At 37.4% G+C, this 18,128-nt stretch overlaps 1 protein-coding gene across 1 annotated transcript in view; it reads left to right on the top strand.

Annotated features, from left to right (window-relative positions):
* AGPS (alkylglycerone phosphate synthase) overlaps positions 1 to 18,128 on the top strand; it is a gene marked incomplete at both ends in the record, with an annotated part of 139,643 nt that overhangs the window by 19,140 nt on the left and 102,375 nt on the right. Inside the window, one exon of the mRNA XM_079710107.1 lies at positions 17,270 to 17,359. Within this exon, the coding sequence (XP_079566233.1) occupies positions 17,270 to 17,359 (90 nt within the window). The remainder of the gene's footprint in view (positions 1 to 17,269; positions 17,360 to 18,128) is intronic.

Here is an 18,128-nt window from a genome sequence, read left to right on the forward strand (position 1 = left end):
GCCAGAAGACCAACATTTAAATCCTAATTGTATCCTGTGCTGTTTATGTGACCCTGGACAAGTAACTGACTCTCAACCTGTTTTCTCATGATTTAAATAGAGATAATAACACGTATATCACTGGATTGATGTGAGAAGTAAATGAGATAATGATTGGAAAATGCTTAGCTTTATTTTACAGCATTATGCAATACTGTTACTGTTGCAGTAAACTGTGTAGAAAGGAGTAATAAGAATCCTGTGCTGAAATAGTTTCTGAAGGTGGAAGCACGGCAAGAAGTGGGAAGTCGTCAGTGGAAAGCATGGCATTTTAATAGCAAGAACAAATTTCTAATAAATATCACCTTATGCATTAGAGAGGAAAGGAAGAACCCGAAGAGTAAAGAGCATCAGCAGTTTCACATACTACATAGTACGCTGCTGGTCAGTATCATGCACATGTTGGTCACCCTTACATTATTTCTCATTTTGCAACTCTTCTCAGTTGCTCTTAGGAGTCATGGCCCACTGCTGCCTCTACTTGATATGTGGCCTTGGTTACCACATATATTGGAATGTGAATAAACATATTATTGTCCAAAAGACAAATTATTTGATAAATCGTTCTCTTAATTTTTATGTATTGCAAATGTATTAACTAGGAAATTTCCATAACAGGTCAACTTTCCAAAATTTGCATCAGAAAATATTGCCTCCGTGTAGCTCTTGTTCCCCCCTTCCAGGATAATCCTTTGTAAAATTTAGATATAGATCTGTTCACCACCTCTGTCATGTAACCAGATCTCCATTTCCTGTTATCCCTTTCCTCTGTCTTCCACAAGATGAGTGCCCCCACTTTGTCTTCTTGCTGCCCTGTTCTGTTACAAAACTCTACTCAGGTCAGTCCTCTCCTATAGTGCAGTGAGCTTAAAGTTTTAATTTGTTTCCCCTTCCTCCATATCCAGTCCCTCCTGATTTCGATAGAGTTTGGGTGAGAGCAACTTGATTTTAAATCATTTACATTATTGTTGACTATATTCCCCACACTGTACGTTTCATACCGGTGACTCATTTATTTTGTAACTAGAAGTTTGTACCTCTTAATCTCCCTCATCTATTTCTCTCACCCCTCCACCCACCTGCCTTCTGACAACCACCTGTTTGTTTTCTGTACCTGTGACTCTGTTGCTATGACTTTGTTCATTTGTTTTGTCTTTTAGATTCCCACATGTAGGTGAAATCATACAGTGTTTGTCTTTCTCTCTTACTTATTTCACTTAGTATAATACCCTCTAGGTCTGTACATGTTGTCGCAAATGACAAGATTTCATTCTTCTTTGTGGCTGAGTTATATTCGATTATACATGTGTCAGTCACGTCTTTGTAGGTTGCTTCCATATCTTGGCTATTGTAAATAATGGTGCAATGAACATAGAAGTGCATATCTCTTTTCAAATTAGTGTTTTCATTTTCTTTGGATAAATACCCAGGAGTGGAATAGCTGGAGCATATGGTAGTTCTATTTTTAATTTTTTGAGGAACTTCCACACTGTTTTCCACCAATACTGCATGAGGGTTCCCTTTTCTCCACATCAGCGCTCTGCTTTTAAAGTGAGCACCCAGGGCTTCCTGGGGGCGCATTGGTTAAGGATCCGCCTGCCAATGCAGGGGACACAGGTTTGAGCCCTGGTCCAGGAAGCTCCCACATGCCACGGAGCAGCTAAGCCCTTGCACCACAACTACTGAGCCTGTGCTCTAGAGCCCGTGAGCCACAACTACTGAGCCTGTGTGCCACAACTACTGAAGCCTGTGCTCCGCAACAAGAGGAGCTACCGCGATGAGAAGCCTGCGCACCTCAACAAAGAGTAGACCCTGCTCGCCACAACTAGAGAAAGCCCACCTGCAACAATGAAGACCCAACACAACCAAAAATAAATTAAAAAAAAAATTAAAGTGAGCACCCAAGGTGACATTTATACTCCCAAGAAGTTTGAGAACCTCTGTGGTTGTGACTGGGTCCTGATTTTAATATTTCCTTTTCTCTCCCCCCAAACTATGTGGGGTTCATTTTTTTCTGTGAGTTTTCCAGAAGCAAAGGTAATAATCCCAACTACCTGTCATTTAAAGTAGAAGTGACTGCTGCTTATTATTACTGTTATTATTTTAAGTAAAAAAACATTTGTTACAGCTTGAATGCTGTGTATATCAAGCAGACGTGGACTTCAGTCTTAGCCTTTTTAGGGTCTTGTCAAGAGTATTGAGTTGTCCCCTGGAAGACAACTTGTTCCCTAAGAAAGGGAACTCAGAGGCTTGGTTTTCATGGTAAAATGACATACAGATTTTTAGAGACATTCATATTCTCTTGTTCAGTTTTATAGTTTTTACAAAAATGAAAGGCTGTATCAGAAATGGCCTTTGGTCGCTTACAGGTTGGTCAGTAGCTTGTGATAAAGTTTCTCTTCCAATTACTAGGAAGCAGGAGGCAGCAATGAAAGTTAAGTAACATTTTCACAGTTGGTTGTAGAGAAATTCTGGAATTGATTACCTAAATTGCCACATTGATTAGTTTACAGGTGGACAGTGGAGAAAACAAATTATGAAATTTAAAGTATAGTTCAGGGAGCACACGTGGTCAAGGGAAGTATACATTCTTGTTCTTTGTCTTTTGCTAAGACAACTACCTGATACTGATTTGGGCTGTTTTCCTCATTACATAGACCAACACATGAGGGTGAACAATAGAATGGTTGTGCCTTTCCAGGCCTTCAGAATGGCAGATACCAAGTTTGTGTGAGTGTGTGCATGCATACATGCCTACCCTAGCACAAAATATTTGGAATATGTATGACTGTAAGTATGAATGACTAATAGTCTGTATTTCCATTTTCAAAGAGATTATTCAAACAATAATGAATTTCCAATTGGTAGAATTTGGTAGGGTGTAAGACAAATTTGGGGGTCAGGGAACGTCCCCGAGGAGCCTGCAGTGAGTAGTGAGTGCCAGATTATTCTGCCAAGGGGTAAGGTTGGCCTTGCTTTATTTATCCCAGTCCTCCCTTCTTTTCCAACTCTTTGTGCCTCTGTCTATAAGATTTTTTCCCCCATACCTGTATATTCCTTTTTCTTCCATTCATTAATTCATTGTGAGTATAATGGGAATTGGACCTTGGGGACACAACTTTTGACCCTTGAATTCAGGTTCTTTCTTCACAGTACCAAAACTTTCTTCACAGTACCAGATTCTTGTAAACTATAAAGAGTTGACTGTAGGAAATTAAATATGTATTTGATATGCTGTATGTTTGAAGCTGACTCGTTTGTAATGGAATTCTATCATTTAAAAAAAACCCCAAACTTGTAGAGATTGCTAAGTAACCCAACAATGGGTTTTATAATGAACTATTGGGGAATTTCTGTATGTATGTGAAAGAAACAATTGTCTTCTTGGAACAGAGAGAAACTGCACTGAGACTCAAGGGCTGAGCAGCGTATTTGCTTCAGGTTCAGAGTTGTGGTAATCACAGTCCTTTAGTTCATGGCATTTGCCTATGAACAAATGTGAAGCCTCTTTTATTTTTATTTCCTCAATCTCTGGTTTCTAATCCCATCTCCCCGCCTCCCATGGGCACCCATGAATGTTCTTAAATACATGTGTATGTGTTTTTATAAAATATGCAGTATTATTTAGTGTGTGTATTTTTATTTGCTTAAATTGTATTATGCTATAGATTATATTGTTTCTCCTTTTGTGTTCACTACTATTTAAAAAAATCTCTTCATGTTTCTGTATATATATCTATCTCCCTCTCTGCTTCTGATGGCTGCATAGTGTGTCAGGGAATTTACTTACCACTCATCCAATCCTTTAGTGATGCCTCCAGCTACTCTTACAAATAATGCTCCAGAGAATATATCACACATGTTTCCTTATGGAACTGTGTGTGAATTCCTCCCAAATGTATACCCAGGAACTGTATAGTTGGACCATAGAAATGCCATTACCTATGAAAAGTTAGCACACCATTGCTCTGTGGAGTGGTTTGCCAGTAATGCTTTTCTGTTTCTCTTTTCCATGTTGTTGCTGACAACTTTGTGTCTAAAGTCTTATATTTTATCCATTTTACACTATTACATTGGATAAAATTAGAAAATTGATTGACTTATTACATGGAAGGGCCAAATTTTTATTATGGCAGCTAGAGTTTTAATTTAGGGGATATTGAGGGAAGTGTGAAATTCCTGTTGAAGTTCACAGAGTTGCATGGTAATGTCCAGGTTTTGCAAGGAGAAGCACACTGTTGTCCTGTTGGGCACGGATGTTATCTTGTTGACCTGTCCAGAAACCTGATCTTGTTAGGGTCCCGGAATCAATCGTAGTTAAGTAGTTTAACTTGTGTTAACTACCTTCACTAGTGACCAAAGTTAGAGTGCCAATAGACAAACTCATGATGAAAAAATAAAATTATCAAGCCCCCTGGACATTTCTGTTGGCCAGTTTTTCTCTGTAGGCAATAAAGTATAGTTAGAAGAGTTAGTGAGTTTTATATCAGGGCAAGAGGAAATATTCTATGATTCAGATGTTTGATAGTGTCAAGCTTTCAGAGCCTGATGGCATTTATCTTTTTTCTAAGTCAAATTTTTTTTTTTTTTTTTTTGCTTTACGCGGGCCTCTCACTGTTGTGGCCTCTCCCATTGCGGAGCACAGGCTCCGGACGCGCAGGCTCAGTGGCCATGGCTCACGGGCCTAGCCGCTCCGCGGCATGTGGGATCTTCCCGGACCGGGGCACGAACCCGTGTCCCCTGCATCGGCAGGCGGACTCTCAACCACTGCGCCACCAGAGAAGCCCTAAGTCAAAATTTTTAACAGTCTTAGAACTGCAAGATTTGTTGTAGCAGTGTAAATTAAGTGGTGATTATCTATCCATGTCTTCTGTTTGAGTTTTTCTATTCTTTTTTTTGTAAAGGAGCTTTCTTTTATAGTACGCATAAATTATTACACTTATAACTAAGCTACTTGGATTAACAACTATTTGAAAGGGGATTAGTTGCACTGTTAGATTGAGACAATAAGCATTGTAAGTAGTTGTATGGGAATTTTGCTATTTAGTTTTTAGAAATAATTTTGTGGGACCTGTAGACTAGATGTGACCATGGTTTTAAATGTATTTTAAAGCATACACATTTTAAATTAAATTTAGAATTAAACAGTATTCTGCAGATTTCTCCCCTCATTAGGCCTTTATATTTCTAATGGGAACTCAGCTTCAATTTTTTTAGATAAAAGAAGCTAGTAGGAGTATTGTTTCATTTATAGGTATTTTTTGGTAGCATATCTTTTCAGGGAAATATTCATTTTATTTAGCAGATCTTGGTATCTTTCTCATCATTTTTATTTTTTACTTCACTTTCGTGATTTCCTTTGGATTATTTGGGTCTTAAAGTAATTAAACACATTACCAGATAATGAGGATTTTAATTAGCACCAAAAACTCCTTGAAAGATCAAAAAAAATTTTTTTTAACTTCTACAGATTATAATACATATGGAATTAATTTGAATTTAACTGGTACTGACCTTTGTTAGTAGAAATCCAGCATTGGGGCTTAAGTTTCATACTTCAGTTTTTATTTTTCAAAAGCTCTGAGACCATATGATCTTTTTCTCATGTTTAAATTAGAAAATATAGATAACAATTTGGTTTTTTATCTGAACTGAGCAGTGAAGTATCTTGTATTAGAATTTTGATTTTTGGAATTATATTGGAAAAATTTTTTTTAGTTATCAGCTAGCTGAACTTTTTTTATTGCTAACCCCAAATAAAAGTAGCTCAAAGCATATTTTCCTTTTCTTTATTTTCCAGTGAAAACTATCATGATTAGAAATAGTAATGATAGGAACTATGCATTTATATCGGGATGCTTGCAACATGTAATAGTGCTTAGAAAAATATTGATGTGTTGAAGAAGAGGTTCCTTTAAATTACTAGTAGAGGAATAGTAATCTGACTTAATCTATGTTTGTACAGAGACTTAAAAATGAAAATTACCCATTTTAAGAATAAAGAAAGGAACTCTATGGTTTTGATAAAGATAATGTTAAATCTAAAATTTCAGTTAAAAATTGTGCAAAAATCAGCACTGGCAAATGCAGAATACTGAGTATGTATAGCATGGGAGAATACTGCCACCTTGTGTACGTGTGGTGCTATTTTAATGTCTCCTTTTTCTTTTGTTATGCTAGCTAATACAATGTGCTTTTTCACTATTTGATACTGTGGTCAGATGTGTAAATGTTAAAAGATGGACTTGTGTGTGTGTGTGTGTGTAGTAAAATCAATTCAGCTTTTCTTGTTTCTTGGCTGGGGGGGGAGTCTTATATCTTGAAGACATTAAATTTGTAGTTAGCTCTAAGAATTGGAAAGTGTGAGAGATCAGTCTGGTTAGTTGATTTCTATGGTTAGTTGAGAATTGAATTCTTTTATTTGAATCTTATGGAAAGTTGGTGATTCTTTGATCATTCTTCATTTCGGTGCTTGTAGTGCTTTGGAATCATTATGCTGAATGGCAAAATTCATTATCCTATAGATAAAGGGAGTACAAGGCATTGGGTATCCTAATACAACCAGATTCCTTGATTCTTAAATGTTTTCCTTTAGGTCAAGTGCAGAAGAATGACTATGATAATAACATGTAATAGTGCTTAGAAAAATGTTAATTTGAAGAAGAGGTTCCTTTAAATCATTTTAACTACCTGAGAGCATGACTTAGTGGGTTTCGAATATTACCTCTCTGAAGAGAAAGAATGACAAGACTGGGAGTTCACTTTCTGATGCTCACAACTAACTTAACTCTGTAATCATGAGTACTTCTCTGGGCACACATTTCTTCATCTGAAAAATGAGCAGTTGTACTGGATGGTTTCTAAGGACCTTTTTAGTTTTAGAATTCTATGACAGTGTAAAGTTTTACTCTAATTTTTAAAGTGTTAATGCTGTAAAATGCCCTTCAGTGTACTCATTACATTCTTGTATATAAGAAGTTATTTTAAAGTTTAATGTAATCAATCACATAGTAAAGTTTAACTGTCATAGAAAATATTAGTAATTTGAAGGGCTACATGTATATAAAAGTTTAAAACCAGAAGCCTAGGAAATTTGCCTACGTTTTGTTTAATGTGTGGGGTACTTTGAAAATAACAGAAGATTGGTTTGGGGGTAATCTAGATTTTAATTGCATACTACTTAAGCAACATAACATTGTTTTTTTGAGGCACAAATGCATTACAAATGCCTGTATTTCAACTTCTGGGAAGCCTCCAAAAGTTGGTATAAATATGGTAAGGCCTATATCATAGGCAGAATTTTCTGATTGAGATGAAAAGAAAGAAAAAGGTACCTTAGCCTACAGTTAAAAACTTGGAGGTTCTTTAAGATATTACCCAACTGAAAATTTAAGTTCCAGAGTCTTGAGTATGTAAATCTCTTCATTTTTCAGTGTACAGCAGCAGATATTTCCTGCTTATTACCTTGATTCATTTTTCTCATGAAGTGTTAAGAGTGAACACATGTAATCACGTTTACTTTGAGGCCATCTGGGAATAATTTTTTTAAATTCTAAGCATAATTTTAAGGAAAATGATTCTCATTGTTAAGCTATGTAAACCTGCCAAATTCAACATCTGTACTGAAATAATTTCCCATGCTTAGTGATTGTAATACCAAGGCAAAATGACTATATTGGTATTTTTGCATTTATTTTGTATAATATGAAACTTCTCTTTTATAGAGTACAGACTTCATGACAAATGTTTAAATTCACTAATAAAATTCATTGCATATACAAAAATGTATGCACATATTATAAAGTATTAAGTAAAGATGTTAACTTAAATGTACATATTCTCATGTAAATTATTATGGAAACATAATAAAATTTTAAGTAAATTATATTCATAAAAGTGCAGAGAATATAATCATGAAAAAAGCAAAGTGGACAATAACCTAATCTGTTTTTACAAAGTATAAACTTAAGAAAACAAGTGCAGGCCTCTATAAAAACCCAAAAGGACGGGGTTTGGAGAACTTCCAGGTCAGTGAACACGTGGAGATTTGGTCAGAGTTTTGGGCCTGGAGAGGGCACGGACACTCTGTGCCCCTCCCCCATGCCTTGCCTTATGCATCTCTACCATTGGATGTTCATCTGTATCCTTTATCATAACTTGTAATAAACTGCTAAACGAAAAAGAGGACAGCAATAATAACAACAACAGAGAAATATTCTGCGTGATAAAAAGCCATCTCTTGGCTGGCAATGACCCAAATATTCTACCCCTGGGAAGCCTGTTTTGCATTTGCAGCAAGGGGGCATTGAGGTAACAATACTATACAGGCCAGGGGTGGGGGGAAGTTTAGGAGTTGAGGAAAGAAGATTAAAGAGCATGAGGAGATCTCAGAGACCAGTGGAATAAAGGCCTTTTGCATTTGAAGATCAGGTGACAAGTTAACTGGCTACCAGCCTCCAAAGCAATATGCTCTTTCATGCCATGTGGCTCACAGGGTCTTGGTGCTCCGGCTGGGTGTCAGGGTTGAGCCTCGGCGGTGGGAGAGCCAAGTTCAGGACAGTGGTCCACCAGAGACCTCCTGGCCCCCTGTAATATCAAACAGTGAAAGCTCTCCCAGAGATCTCCATCTCAACACTAAGACCCAGCTCCACTCAAAGACCAGCAAGCTACAGTGCTGGACACCCTATGCCAAAAAACTAGCAAGACAGGAGCACAACCCTACCCATTAGCAGAAAGGCTGCCTAAAGTCATAATAAGTTTAGAGATACCCCAAACACACCACCAGATGTGGTGCTGCCCACCAGAAGGACAAGATCCAGCTTCATCCACCAGAACACAGGCACCAGTCCCCTCCACCAGGAAGCCTACACAACCCACTGGACCAACCTTACCCACTGGGGGCAGACACCAAAAACAACGGGAACTACGAACCTGCAGCCTGCGAAAAGGAGACCCCAAACACAGTAAGTTAAGCAAAATGAGAAGACAGAGAAATACACAGCAGATGAAGGAGCAAGCCCACCAGACCAAACAAATGAAGAGGAAATAGGCAGTCTACATGAAAAAGAATTCAGAGAAATGATAGTAAGGATGATCTAAAATCTTGGAAATAGAATGGAGAAAATACAAAAAACATTTAACAAGGACCTCGAAGAACTAAAGAGCAAACAAATAATGATGAACAACACAATAAATGAAATTAAAAGTTCTCTAGAAGGAATCAATAGCAGAATAACTGAGGCAGAAGAAGGGAGAAGTGACCTGGAAGGTAAAATAGTGGAAATAACTACCACAGTGCAGAATTAAGAAAAAAGAATCAAAAGAATTGAGGACAGTCTCAGCGACCTCTGGGACAACATTAAACGCACCAACATTCAAATTATAGGGGTCCCAGAAGAAGAAGAGAAAAAAAAAAGGGACTGAGAAAATATGTGAAAAGATTATAGTTGAAAACTTCCCTAATATGGTAAAGGAAATAGTCAAGTCCAGGAAGTGCACAGTCCCATACAGGATAAATCCAAGGAGAAACATGCCAAGACACATATTAATCAAACTATCAAAAATTAAACACAAAGGAAAAATATTAAAAGCAGCAAGGGAAAAGCAATAAATAACACACAAGGGAATTCCCAAGGTTAACAGCTGATCTTTCAGGAGAAACTCTGCAAGCCAGAAGGGAGTGGCAGGACATATTTATAAAGTGATGAAAGGGAAAAACCTACAACCAAGATTACTCTGCCCAGCAAGGATCTCATTCAGATTTGATGGAGAAATTAAAACCTTTACAGACAAGCAAAAGCTAAGAGAATTCAGCACCACCAAACCAGCTTTACAACAAATGCTAAAGGAACTTCTCTAGGCAGGAAACACAAGAGAAGGAAAAGACCTTCAATAACAAACTCAAAACAATTAAGAAAATGGGAATAGGAACATACATATGGATAATTACCTTAAATGTAAATGGATTAAACGCTCCAACCAAAAGACATAGACTGGTTGAATGGATACAAAAACAAGACCTGTATATATGCTGTCTACAAGAGACCCAATTCAGACCTAGGGACACATACAGACTGAGAGAGGATGGAAAAAGATATTCCATGCAAATGGAAATCAAAAGAAAGCTGTAGTAGCAATTCTCATATCAGACAAAATAGACTTTAAAATAAAGACTATTACAAGAGACAAAGAAGGACACTACATAATGATGAAGTGATCAATCCAAGAAGAAGATATAACAATTGTAAATATGCACCCAACATAGGAGCACTTCAATACATAAGGCAAATGCTAACAGCCATAAAAGGGGAAATCGGGGCTTCCCTGGTGGCGCAGAGGTTGAGAGTCCGCCTGCCGATGCAGGGGACGCGGGTTCGTGCCCCGGTCTGGGAGGATCCCATGTGCCGCGGAGCGGCTGGGCCCGTGAGCTATGGCCGCTGAGCCTGCGCGTCCGGAGCCTGTGCTCCGCAACGGGAAAGGCCACAACAGTGAGAGGCCCACATACCACAAAAAAAAAAAAAAAAAAAAAAGGGGAAATCGACAGTAACACAATCATAGTAGGGGATTTTAACACTCCACTTTCACCAATGGACTGATCATCCAAAATGAAAATAAGGAAACACAAACTTTAAATGTCACATTGAACAAGATGGACTTAATTGATACTTACAGGACATTGCATCCAAAAACAACAGAATACACTTTCTTCTTGAATGCTCATGGGACATTCTCCAGGATAGATCATATCTTGGATCACAAATCAAGCCTTGGTAAATTTAAGAAAATTGAAATCATATCAGGTATCTTTTCTGGCCACAATGTTATGAGACTAGATATCAATTACAGGAAAAAATCTGTAAAAAATACAAACACATGGAGGCTAAACAGTACACTACTAAATAACCAAGAGATCACTGAAGAAATCAAAAAATACCTAGTAACAAATGACAATGAAAACATGACAACCCAAAACCTATGGGATGCAGCAAAAGCAGTTCTAAGAGGGAAGTTTACAGCAGTACAATCCTACCTCAAGAAACAGGAAACATCTAAAATAAACAACCTAACCTTACACCTAAAGCAATTAGAGAAAGATGAACAAAAAACCCCCCAAAGTTAGCAGAAGTAAAGAAATCATAGAGATAAGAGCAGAAACAAATGAAAAAGAGATGAAGGCAATGATAGCAAAGATCAATAAAACTAAAAGCTGGTTCTTTGAGAAGATAAACAAAATTGATAAACCATTAGCCAGACTCATCAGGAAAAAAAGGGAGAAGACTCAAATCAATAGAATTAGAAATGGAAAAGGAGAATTAACAACAGACACTGCAGAAATACAAAAGATCATGAGAGATTACTACAAACAACTATATGCCAATAAAATGGAGAACATGGAAGAAATGGACAGTACTTTAGAAAAGCACAACCTTTGGAGACTGAACCAGGAAAAAATAGAAAATATAAACAGACCAATTAGAAGCACTGAAATTGATACTGTGATTAAAAATCTTCCAAAAAAACGAAGCCCCAGGACCAGGTGGCTTCACAGGTGAATTCTATCAAATATTTAAAGAAGAGTTAACACCTATCCTTCTCAAACTCTTCCAAAATATAGCAGAGGGAGGAACACTCCGAAACTCATTCTACGAGGTCACCAGCAACCTGATGCCAAAATCAGACAAAGATGTCACAAAAAAAGAAGACTACAGGCCAATATCACTGATGAGCATAGATGCAAAAATCCTTAACAAAATACTAGCAAACAGAGTCCAACAGCATTTTAAAAGGATCATACATCATGATCAAGTGGGGTTTACCCCAGGAATGCAGGGATTCTTCAATATATGCAAATCAATCAATGTGATATACCATATTAACAAATTAAAGGAGAAAAACCATATGATCATCTCAATAGATGCAGAAAAAGCTTTTTTTTTTTTTTTTTTTTTTTTGTGCGGTACGCGGGCCTCTCACCGCTGTGGCCTCTCCCGTTGCGGAGCACAGGCTCCGGACGCGCAGGCCCAGCGGCCATGGCTCACGGGCCCAGCCGCTCCACGGCACGCGGGACCCTCCCCGACCAGGGCACGAACCCATGTCCCCTGCATCGGCAGGCGGACTCTCAACCACTGCGCCACCAGGGAAGCCCAGAAAAAGCTTTTGACAAAATTCAACACCCATTTATGATAAAGACCCTCCAGAAAGTAGGCAGAGAGGGAACTTACCTCAACATAATAAAGGCCATATATGACAAACCCACAGCCAACGTCTTTCTCAGTGGTGAAAAACTGAAATCATTTCCACTAAGATCAGGAACAAGACAAAGTTGCCCACTCTCACCACTATTATTCAACATAGTTTTGGAAGTTTTAGCCACAGCAATCAGAGAAGAAAAAGAAATAAAAGGAATACAAATTGGAAAAGAAGAAGTAAAGTTGTCACTGTTTGCAGATGACATGATACTACACATAGAGAATCCCAAAGATGCTACCAGAAAACTACTAGAGCTAATCATGAACTTGGTAAAGTAGCAGGATACAAAATTAATGCACAGAAATCTCTTGCATTCCTATACACTAATGATGAAAAATCTGAAAGAGAAATTAAGGAAACACTCCCATTAACCATTACAACAAAAAATAAAATATCTAGGAATAAACCTAACTAAGGAGACAAAAGACCTGTATGCAGAAAACTATAAGACACGGATGAAAGAAATTAATGACGATACAAACAGATGGAGAGATATACCATGTTCTTGTATTGGAAGAATCAACATTGTGAAAATGACTCTACTACCCAAAGCAATCTACAGATTCAGTGCAATCCCTGTCAAACTACCAGTGGCATTTTTCACAGAACTAGAACAAAAACTTTCACAGTTTGTATGTAAACACAAAAGACCCCGAGAAAGAAACATGGAGCTGGAGGAATCAGGCTTCCTGACTTCAGACTATACTACAAAGCTACAGTAATCAAGACAATATGGTACTGGCACAAAAACAGAAATATAGATCAGTGGAACAGGATAGAAAGCCCAGAGATAAACCCACGCACATATGGTCACCTTATCCTTGATAAAGGAGGCAAGAGTATACAGTGGGCACAGTGTATATATTTTTTTTGTTTTTTTAATTAATTGATTGATTTATGGCTGTGTTGGGTCTTTGTTGCTGTGCGTGGGCTTTTTCTAGTTGTGGCAAGTGGGGGCTATTCTTTGTTGTGGTGCACGGGCTTCTCATTGTGGTGGCTTCTCTTTGTTGTGGAGCACGGGCTCGAGATGTGCGGGCTCAGTAGTTGTGGCTTGCAGGCTCTAGAGCGTGGGATCAGTAGTTGTGGTGCAGGGCTTAGTTGCTCTGTGGCATGTGGGATCTTCCCGGACCAGGGCCCAAACCTGTATCCCCTGCATTGGCAGGCGGATTCTTAACCACTGCGTCTCCAGTATACAATGGAGAAAAGACAGCCTCTTCAATAAGTGGTGCTGGGGAAACTGGACAGCTGCATGTAAAAGAATGAAGTTGGAACACTGCCTAACACCATACACAAAAATAAACTCAAAATGGATTAAAGACCTAAATGTAAGGCCAGAGACTATAAAACTCTTAGAGGAAAACATAGGCAACACCATACACAAAAATAAACTCAAAATGGATTAAAGACCTAAATGTAAGGCCAGAGACTATAAAACTCTTAGAGGAAAACATAGGCAGGACACCCTATGACATAAATCACAGCAAGATCCTTTTTGATCCACCTCCTAGAGAAATGGAAATAAAAACAAAAATAAACAAATTGGACTTAATGAAGCTTAAAAGCTTTTGCACAGCAAAGGAAACCATAAACAAGACCAAAAGAAAACCCTCAGAATGGGAGAAAATATTTGCAAATGAAGCAACTGACAAAGGATTAATCTCCAAAATATACAAGCAGCTCATGCAGCTCAATATCAAAAAAACAAACAACCCAATACAAAAGTGGGCAGAAGACCTAAATAGACATTTTTCCAAAGAAGATATACAGATTGCCAACAAACACATGAAAGGATGCTCAACATCACTAATCATTAGAGAAATGCAAATCAAAAGTACAATGATGTATCACCTCACACCAGTCAGAATGGCCATCATCAAAAAATCTACAAACAGTGAATGCTGGAGAGGGTGTGGAGAAAAGGGAACCCTCTTGCACTGTTGGTGGGAATGTAAATTGATACAACCACTATGGAGAGCTGTGTGGAGGTTCCTTAAAAAACTAAAAATAGAACTACCATACGACCCAGCAATCCCACTACTGGGTGTATAGCTTGAGAAAACCATAATTCAAAAAGAGTCATGTACCACAATGTTCATTGCAGCTCCATTTACAATAGCCAGGACATGGAAGCAACCTAAGTGTCCATCTACAGATGAATGGATAAAGAAGATGTGGCACATATATACAATGGAATATTACTCAGCTATAAAAAGAAACGAAATTGAGTTATTTGTAGTGAGCTGGATGGACCTAGAGTCTGTCATACAGAGTGAAGTAAGTCAGAAAGAGAAAAACGTACCATATGCTAGCACATATATATGGAATCTAAGAAAAAAAAGGTTCTGATGAACCTTGGGGCAGGCCAGGAATAAAGACACAGATGTAGAGAATGGACTTGAGGACACAGAGAGGGAAGGATAAGCTGGCACAAAGTGAGAGAGTGGCATGGACATATATACACTACCAAATGTAAAATAGATAGCTAGTGGGAAGCAGCTGCATAACAAAGGGAGATCAGCTCGGTGCTTTGTGTCCAGCTGAAGGGGTGGGATAGGGAGTAGGGAGTAGGGAGACACAAGAGGGAGGAGATATGGGGATATATGTATACATATAGCTGATTCACTTTGTTATACAGCAGCAAGTAACAGCATTGTAATGCAATTATACTCCAATAAAGATATGAAAAATAAAATAAAACAAGTGGATTAGTGACATGTCATTAGTCATGAGATTTTTCTGTAGAGATTTTTTCCAAAAGCTCTCTTTCAAAACCTCCCTCTACAGTGAGGTAGAATTGTGAAATAAGAAAATATTGATTGATAGTTTATAACAGGCTCATCTACAACTCTAATCTCTGGATTTGTTACTCTTTAAGGTGTTTTTGAGGGCTTCCCTGGTGGCTCAGTTGTTAAGAATCTGCCTGCCAATGCAGGGGATACAAGTTCAATCCCTGGTCCGGGAAGATCCTACATGCGGCAGAGCAACTAAGCCCGTGCGCCACAACTACTCAGCTCGTGCGTCACAAGTACTGAAGCCTGCACGCCCTAGAGCCCGTGCTGCACAACAAGAGAAGCCAACGCAATGAGAAGCCCTTGCACTGCAACGAAGAGTAGCCCCCGCTCACCGCAACTAGAGGAAGCCCGCATGCAGCAACAAAGACCCAATGCAGCAATAAATAAATAAATAGATAGATAGATAGATAGATTGATTGATCAAGATGTATTTGAACAGTATGTTTTTGTATAGGAAATATAGGTTTTTTTGTTAGCAAACTCTAATTTTAAAGAGAGCATTCCTAGTTTCTTTTTTCTTAATTTTATGTATAGATGGGTATTTTATTACATAATTAATGACTGTATTTGGTTCATTTGTATCATGTTAGTGTTCTACTTGTTTGAAAAGCCCTTGAACTGGAAGAAGAATTATGGTTGTAATAAAAAATTTGCTTGCTTGTCAGTAGTCATTTTCTTCCTTGAGAATTATGGAGAATTAGAACACTTTATTTTTTTATTTTTTATTTATTCAGTTGTTTCTTTGGCTGTGTTGGGTGTTCATTGCTGCATGTGGGCTTTCTCTGGTTGAGGTGAGCAGGGGCTACTCTTCATTGTGGTGCACGGGCTTCTTACTGCGGTGGCTTCTCTTGTTGCCGAGCTCTGGCTCTAGGCACGCGGGCCTCAGTAGTTGTGGCATGTGGGCTCAGTAGTTGTGCTCACAGGCTCTAGAGCACAAGCTCAGTAGTTTTGGCACACGGACTTAGTTGCTCCGCGGCATGTGGGTTCTTTCCGGACCAGGGCTCCGACCTGTGTCCTCTGCATTGGCAGGCGGATTTTTAACCACTGTGCCACCAGGGAATCCCTAGAACACTTTTTAATAGTACGTCTTTGTTTATTTTGAAATTTCGTTAAAAAATTGAGGTAAAATTGACGTGTAACATTATACTAGTTTTAGGTGTACAGCTTAGTGATTCGATATTTGTGTATATTGTGAATTTTTCACCATAATAAGTCTAGTTAACATTCATCACCACACATAGTTACAGAGTTCTTCCTTATGATGTATTTTCAAGTATTTTCATCATAAACTACAGTCATTGAATTTGCAGTAAAAAGATTCACCATCAGTTTATTTCAGTGGCCCCAGTATACTAGGGCACCATGCTAAAATATGTATTAAATGCTGACACAGTAGTTCGGTGTGGTTGCTTATTGTGTTCTGCATGGGTCCAAACCAATCTAATTCTTTTGTAATGTGTAAAATTGAATGAGTGAGTGATTGATTCTGATGAAAACGATTTTTAAAACTATGAAATACTGGCATTTTGGAAATTAAAGATAACATTGTTTTGGAACATTGAAAACTGGTATGGTCATTAACTGTTATGTTAATGTTAATATGTAGATCAAGGTAGATGTTGGCATTTACATGGAAGTTGAAGGATTTAGAATGTTTGTAAACCCAGTGTTCAGATTTTTAATCTACTTTATTGAAAGTGCCTGCTACTGGTAGTGTCAGTGCTAGTGAACTTACTTTGTAAATTGGCCTTTTTCATTCTAGCAGAAGATTAATAATTGCAATTTTTCTAATATATGAAAAAACTTGTTTCCTGTTAAGTGAATTTTATTTTAGTTGCAAAATATTTTAGTCCGTCATATAATATAAACTCAATAACGTGCAAAATGAAGCATATTTATACTCTAAGAATATTTTTCTCCTTCTTCCTTTTCCCTTTGAATGCGTTAAATTTAGTGGTTTTAGCCCTTTGTGAAGCAGGTGCTGCTCATCAGAGTGATTCTATATTTAGAAATATTAATGTATAGACATTTTAGTATATATTCATTTTATTTAAAGCAACATAGTAGTGGAATAAGGTCGGAATAAGTCTTCTGTTAAATGATTGTGAAAGGTAATAGTTAATGATGCAGTGTTCAGTTTTGACATGTTTAGTATAGATCTCATTTATGTATATTTTTCTGCTTATTAGGCAAGAAGTTATGAAATGGAATGGATGGGGCTATAATGATTCCAGGTTCTTCTTCAATAAGAAAGGACAAGTTGAGTTGACTGGGAAAAGGTAACTGGTTTTTTCTTTGTTTTATTCCTTTTATTTCTCTTTCTCTGAAAAATTTTAAACATAAATAACAAATATAATGTTAAATAATAGACATACATAAAAAATAGGATAATAGAATGACTCCCCCCTTGATTTAAAAGTTATTAACATTTTGCCATAATTGCTTTTCTTTTTCTGTTATGTATCAAATTCTGACATTGTCATGTCACTTCTAAATATTTATATATGTATCCCTTAAAAAAATAAGGACCTAATATAACCAATCATATAATATTATTATCATACTCCCCCAAATAACAGAAATTTTGTAATATCTGATTATTCACATTCACATTTCTCTGTCTAAAAAATATCATTCTGTAGGTAGTTTGAATCAGGATCCAAAACGGTTTGCAGTTACCCACCATGTAATCCGCATGACATTGGCTTGTTCAAAGTAACTCTTTGTTTAAGACTGGAAATATAATTTTGGTTGGGTTATTATGGAAGGTGAACATTATGGAAGGTCCTTGTGAATATGAATAGTATTTTTAAAATTAGTTTTCTCAGGTATATTAGGGAAGAAGTGATGAAGAAAGATCAGTCATTTGTGTGGTAACTTTCACATTCTGAAATATTTTTGGTAATAATGTTGATAAGAATTCTAAAGAATATTTGTATTGTTACTGTTCCAGATGTAGACAGAATTGTAAAATGAGTTCTTAATTGATTTTAAGCAACACTGACTCTGCCGAAGCTGGTGTTTTGGGTTTGTCTATTGAATTTTGAT

The sequence above is a fragment of the Hyperoodon ampullatus genome (assembly GCF_949752795.1).
Source record: "Hyperoodon ampullatus genome assembly, chromosome: 8".
NCBI lineage: Eukaryota > Metazoa > Chordata > Mammalia > Artiodactyla > Ziphiidae > Hyperoodon > Hyperoodon ampullatus.